The following is a 6,000-nucleotide window of genomic DNA, read 5'->3' as shown; positions in this document are numbered from 1 at the left end:
CACCTTCCCATGCTATATACTACAATCTTGGTATCATCCTTACCATACACGTGTAGGTTGGATTCTAGGAACTCCTTCTTGTCCCATCCAACACCTCCCAGAACCAAAAACTAGTAGCTGTAAGGCTGCTTGATCACTGTTCAAGTATCACCTCCACATTAATACGACCAGAGAGTTAGTTGAGAGGCATTTAATGTGGAGGTAGCAGCTTTTGAAAATATTTGTTGCCACCCTTTGCTCATTCCTTATCCAATGCCCGAATCTTAGTTATGATGCAACCTTGAAGGATGCCTGGGATGATAAAACATTCTTACTGATCTCGGATCCCCGATTCCGAAATGAATTTTCTCCTCGGACGTATTTTGGACTATTACATATAATCTTTATTTCTTCTTTTTATACCATTCCCATTATAACCTTATTTAACCATCCTCGGATTGGTTGATATCCTTGGATTGGGCCATAGGCCCAATTCATATAGTTTTAATATTACCTTCTAGATAGTTGGCCCCCAAAATAGCCTCTCAAAATCTTGCTTTCCGGCTCCTTTGGAGGAAAGGAGGATTTTGATATCCTCAACCCATCTCTTTTATGGTCATACCCTCCTGAGCTCCCAAATTCCTTTTTACCTGCTCAAGGCACGCTCCTGACGCTTCGGCGTCCAGAGCGTGCCATCATTAAATTTTGGCGACTCCTTTGTCCCCCACGTTCAACGGCTGGATGTAAATCCAACGGTGGAGGATTGTCTTAGGTTTACGAGCGGGAATTTTCCCGCTTGTAAGTTCTGCACCACTATAAATAGTTTTTCAAATCAATTCCTTTCCCTACTTTCAACAATCACATAGTCCTAGAGCTCATACACTGAACCTGTCATTCTCTCTCACCTTGTGCGTCTACAAATACTAAAAATTTGTCCAAGGACCTTCTTTTCAAACCTGTAAGTTTCCTTGAATCCTCTTCGTTTTTGTTTCAAATTTGTTAATTTTTCTTCAAAACTTCTTAGAAAAATGGGTAAGTTCAAGCGTTTAGTTGAGTCCGAGGAGGTTATGGAAAGTTTTAGGGCTAAGTATAGAATCCCACCAACAGTGGGCATGAGGTACACCGCCCAAGGGGCATGGGTAAATGCTAGGAAAACAGGAGAGGTGGTCATCCCCATGATCGCCTTCATAGAGGGAGGGATGACCATTCCCATGGGCCCCATTACTAGGAACTATCTTAGGTTCTTTAAACTATTTCCCACACAGTGCGTCCCAAATATGTTTACGGTATTGGGAAGTATAGAAGCTCTAAACGAGAGAATGAACCTAAATTTGACCCACCATGATGTGAATTGGGTATACAACTTACACCATCTGACGAGACAGGGATATTACCTTAAGTCGAGGTATCCCGCAGTAAGGTTAATCTAGTGCCTCCCCACATCAAACAAAAACTTAAAGGAGGACTTCTTAATCTTTTCTGGGGAATGGCACGATGGCCTACCCTGTTCGACTAAGGAGGGAAAACCAGGTGGGGGTATAGCCATAGATTTATGTGTCTTGGTTTATATTTCTCTTTTACTTCCCAATATCTCTGCTTCTGACAAAATTTTCTTCCATTTTAATGATTTTGCAGATAAGAGTTCTACTAAACCCCAGCTCAGCTTAGTTAACAAAGAGAGCTTAGATAGGATTTTACGGGCCGAGGTGTACGTAAACGAAATCGACGATCAACTGCGAGCGGCGCACTTAATCCTTGGGTACACACCAATTTCTCTCGCGTTTCAAGCTCCCAAGTATGTGATAAAGGCCAACGATCCTCGGCTCCACTGCATCAGTTTTGCCTACGAAGGATTCGTTGTTCCAGAGGGTATTCCCATTCTTAAAGGTACACCCCTTACTCGGCCACTCTTCATAGCCACCCCTTCAGTAAGAGCATCCTCATCCCAACCCATCCTTGAAGAAGAGGAAGAGGAAAAAGAAGAAGAAGAGAAAAGTCCAGAAGGGATCATAGATTTGTCAGATTCCTCAGAGGACTTTGAAGTGTTCAACCAAGTTCCATCTCCCAAGGGCATACCGGCTGACGTTAATTTCCAGCATCAAGCAGAAGTCACCACTTCAGACGAGATGGGTATCTAGAGCAAGCCCCAAAAGAGTTTGATGGAATTAATAGAATCCCAGCCCGGAAAGGGTGAACTAGGGAAATCTGCACAGCCAAAACTTCCTCCTCCTCCTCCCAAGTCACCCCTTCCTCCTCCTCAGCCGTCTCTGCCATCCAGACCTGGTCCTGCTGATCTGAAGAGGAAGAGAGAGCATAAGGGAAAATATGTGGTAGATGTTGGGAGGTCTCATCCTGCTCATGAAGACGAGACCCAGAGAGCTGCGAAGCAGCAAAGGGTCAGCCAGACCTCGCATAGAGGCGTGGAGAGAGGGAATACTCAGCCTCTAGAGCCTCAGGCTTGGCCTCCAACACCTATGCTAAATGGTGAACCACTGAGGGATGATGCATCACTCAGGGATTTCAATAGGGGTATTGGATGCCATATTGCCTCAGCTCTAGAAGGGGCTCTGTTACTCCCTAATGATATGGCCGAGCTGAGGAACATCAGGAAGAATGAAGTTTTCCTCAACCTCAAGTGATATTTGGGCATGGTATGATGCTATCCTTTTTTTTGTTTTTTGTTTGTCATGTTACTAACCTTTTTCTTTCAGGCTGTCCAAGCCATTTTTAGGATTGAGGAGATAACCAACTCTTACTATCAGCAGTTGGACGATGAGAAGAGAAGGCATGTAGCAGCTGTACAATCGTTCAACTTTGCTGATCAAAGCAGTGCAGATTTAAGAAAAAAACTGGCCGAGGAGGAGAAGGCTCGGAAGAGTGCTGACTCGGCTTTGGAGAGCGCTGAGTGGCAGGCTGAGGATCAGAGGCAGGGCCTTCGTGAGGCCAATGACCAGCTGGCTTCTTACAAGGAGCAAATAGCAGCCCTCAAGAAGAAACTGGAAGAAGCCCAAAAGCTTAAGGATCATGCTGAAAAATTGAGAGCTGAGGCCAAGAAGGCAAAAATAGAGGTCGAGAAGGCTAGAGACGAGGCTGAACAGCATGGTTACGATGTTGGCATAGCCGAGACAGGGGATACCCTCCAGGCAGAGGTCCCTGCCGTATGTCGAGCCTACTGTGCTCAGACTTGGGAAGAAGCTCTCAACCGAGCCAGGGTTGAGACTTCTTCTGAACTGAGAAGGCCATAAAACATCTACCTCCCTTCAGCCATACGTGCCTCGGACCTTCCTCCTAATCAAGATGAGGTGGCCTCTATAGTTGCTGACCCGGTCGAGGAAGCACAACCTCAGAATCTTCTTCCTCCCAATCAGCAGGAGCAGTCAAAGGAACCTGAAGTTTCGAAGGAAACATCCTCGGACAAGGCCACAGAGGTTCCACAAGACGGGGCAGCTTCCCAAGGTTTTGAACAGGCTTTAGCTTTAATTACTATGCCTGCTGAGGGAGCCCCCAAAGAAAAAGAGAAAGCAATTCCTACTGAAGCGGACAAGCCAGTTAACAAAAACCCTAAGGAAAAGCTTTAGATAAAATTGAAACATTGAATCCTCATTTTGTAATGTAATTATGATTTTGTAATGGAATTTGTTTTCTCCAAGACATGTTTTAATGAAATATGCATTTTTACTTTCTCAAATTCGTATGAGTTGCCATTTATTTTATTTTTATTTTCTTTGTTTTATTATTTATATTGTATTTTTCTTTCTAAGTAATTTTCATTTTGGTTGTCCTTTGTTTGAACATGATCATATGCCAGGAAAGCGTAAAGTTGATTATAAGAATGGATTGTAATTGGTAATAAGAGTGGATTGTAACCACTGAACTCGTAGCGCTATTAAGACATATTTTGAATCTATCAATCCTAACAAGTTTAACTTCAAGAAAATGTTCTAATGCTTGATCAAATAAGGCTAAGTCCAGGGCACCCCTGAATACTTTAAGTGATGCTCATGGGCTTACTGCAGGATATATATTTATTAGGTGATAATGAACCTTGTGATCCGAGGAAAGGAATCAGGGGTTCATTCCCTTTAAATGCTTAAGTTTATGTTGGACTAGCATTCTAATAGGGACCATAGTGCATTAATTTCCATCAAGTCTATGGTCAGAGGAGCCTACTACGACTTAATTTCTGTTTAATTCCTCAATAGATGTCAAAGGATATTAATTTTCATTAAGTTTGTGGTCTGAAGAACCTGACATGACTTAGTTTCTGTTCAATACCTCAATAGATGTTAAAGGGTATTAATTTCCACTAAGTCTGTGGTCCGAGGAACCTGACATGACTTAGTTTCTGTTCAATACTTCAATAGATGTCATAGTGCATTAATTTCCATCAAGTCTGTGGTCAGAGGAGCCTACTACGACTTAATTTCTGTTTAATTCCTCAATAGATGTCAAAGGATATTAATTTCCATTAAGTTTGTGGTCTGAGGAACCTAACATGACTTAGTTTCTGTTCAATACCTCAATAGATGTCAAAGGGTATTAATTTCCACTAAGTCTGTGGTCTGAGGAACCTGACATGACTTAGTTTCTGTTCAATACTTCAATAGATGTCACAGGGTATTAATTTCCACTAAGTCTGTGGTCCAAAGAACCTGACATGACTTAGTTTCTGTTCAATACTTCAATAAATGTCAAAGGGTATTAATTTCCATTAATTATGTGGTCTGAGGAACCTGACATGACTTAGTTTTTGTTCAATACTTCAATAGATGTCAAAGGGTATTAATTTTCACTAAGTCTGTGGTCTGAGGAACCTGACATGACTTAGTTTCTGTTCAATACTTCAATAGATGGGGGAACACATGATACATAGTTGGAACGAATTAAAGAAGAAACTAAACAGGGATATTTTTATTAATAATAATACCTCTTTAGGTTGTTTACATTCCAAGGATAAAGTACAGTTTTTTCGTCTAGATCCTCCAAATAGTACGCACTTATTCCTGCCACCGAAGTGATTATGTATGGCCCTTCCTAATAAGGCCCTAATTTTCCCCAAGCTGGATTCTTGGTAGTCCCCAAAACTTTTCTCAACACCAAATCTTCTGGGGCCAATGGTCTTAGCTTTACATTGGTATCATAACCTTGCTTGAGCTTATGCTGGTAGTAGGCCAGTTAGACCATTGCATTCTCTCTTTGCTCTTCAATCAAGTCCAGACTTTTTTCCAGCAACCCATCATTACCATTTAGGGTAAATGCATTTGTTCTCAATGTCGGGAAACCTGTTTCCAGAGGGATTACAACCTCGGCTCCATATGTCATTGAGAAAGAAGTCTTTCCTATTGACCCTCGAGGCGTTGTTCAATACGTCCAAAGGACATGTGGTAATTCCTCCACCCATTTTCCCTTTGCATCGTCCAACCTCTTTTTAAGTCCATTCACTATAACCTTATTGACAGCTTCAGCTTGTCCATTTCCTTACGGATAGGCTGGAGTGGAATATCTATTCTTTATCCCCAGATCAAAACAGTATTGCCTGAAGGCTTTGCTATCAAATTGAAGGCCATTATCTGAGATGAGGGTATGGTGAACCCCGAATCGAGTAAGGATATTCTTCCAGATAAACCTTTTGACATCCACATTTCTGATATTAGCCAAAAGTTCAGTTTTGACCCACTTGGTAAAATAATCTGTGTCAACCAGCAAGTACTTTTTATTTCCTAGTGCTTTAAGGAAATGACCTACAATATCCAAACCCCATTGAGCAAAAAGCCAAGGGCTAGAAAGAGGATTAAGAACTCCTCCAAGCTGGTGAATGTTTGGCGCGAATCTCTGACACTGATCACATTTTCTAACATATTCTTGTGCTTCTTTTTGCATGCCTGGCCACCAGTATCCTTGAGTAATGGCCCGGTGAGATAAGGATCTTCCCCCTATGTGACTTCCGCAGATTCCTTCATGTAGTTCTTCTAGGAATGACTCTGATGCCTCGGGATGTACACAAACCAGATATGGTCCAGA

At 42.1% G+C, this 6,000-nt stretch overlaps 1 protein-coding gene across 1 annotated transcript; it reads left to right on the top strand.

Annotated features, from left to right (window-relative positions):
- Positions 1-2,138: 2,138 nt before the first annotated feature.
- Positions 2,139-3,557, top strand: LOC126690230 (chromatin-remodeling ATPase INO80-like). The gene is made up of 3 exons (XM_050385352.1): positions 2,139-2,597; positions 2,691-3,153; positions 3,244-3,557. Exons 1-3 carry the CDS (start codon positions 2,139-2,141, stop codon positions 3,555-3,557), a joined length of 1,236 nt encoding a protein of 411 aa, XP_050241309.1.
- Positions 3,558-6,000: the final 2,443 nt, after the last annotated feature.

Source organism: Quercus robur, chromosome 6 (assembly GCF_932294415.1).
Source record: "Quercus robur chromosome 6, dhQueRobu3.1, whole genome shotgun sequence".
Lineage (NCBI taxonomy): Eukaryota > Viridiplantae > Streptophyta > Magnoliopsida > Fagales > Fagaceae > Quercus > Quercus robur.
Note: the sequence above shows the minus strand (reverse complement) of the source record. Positions and strands in the feature narration are given on the sequence as shown.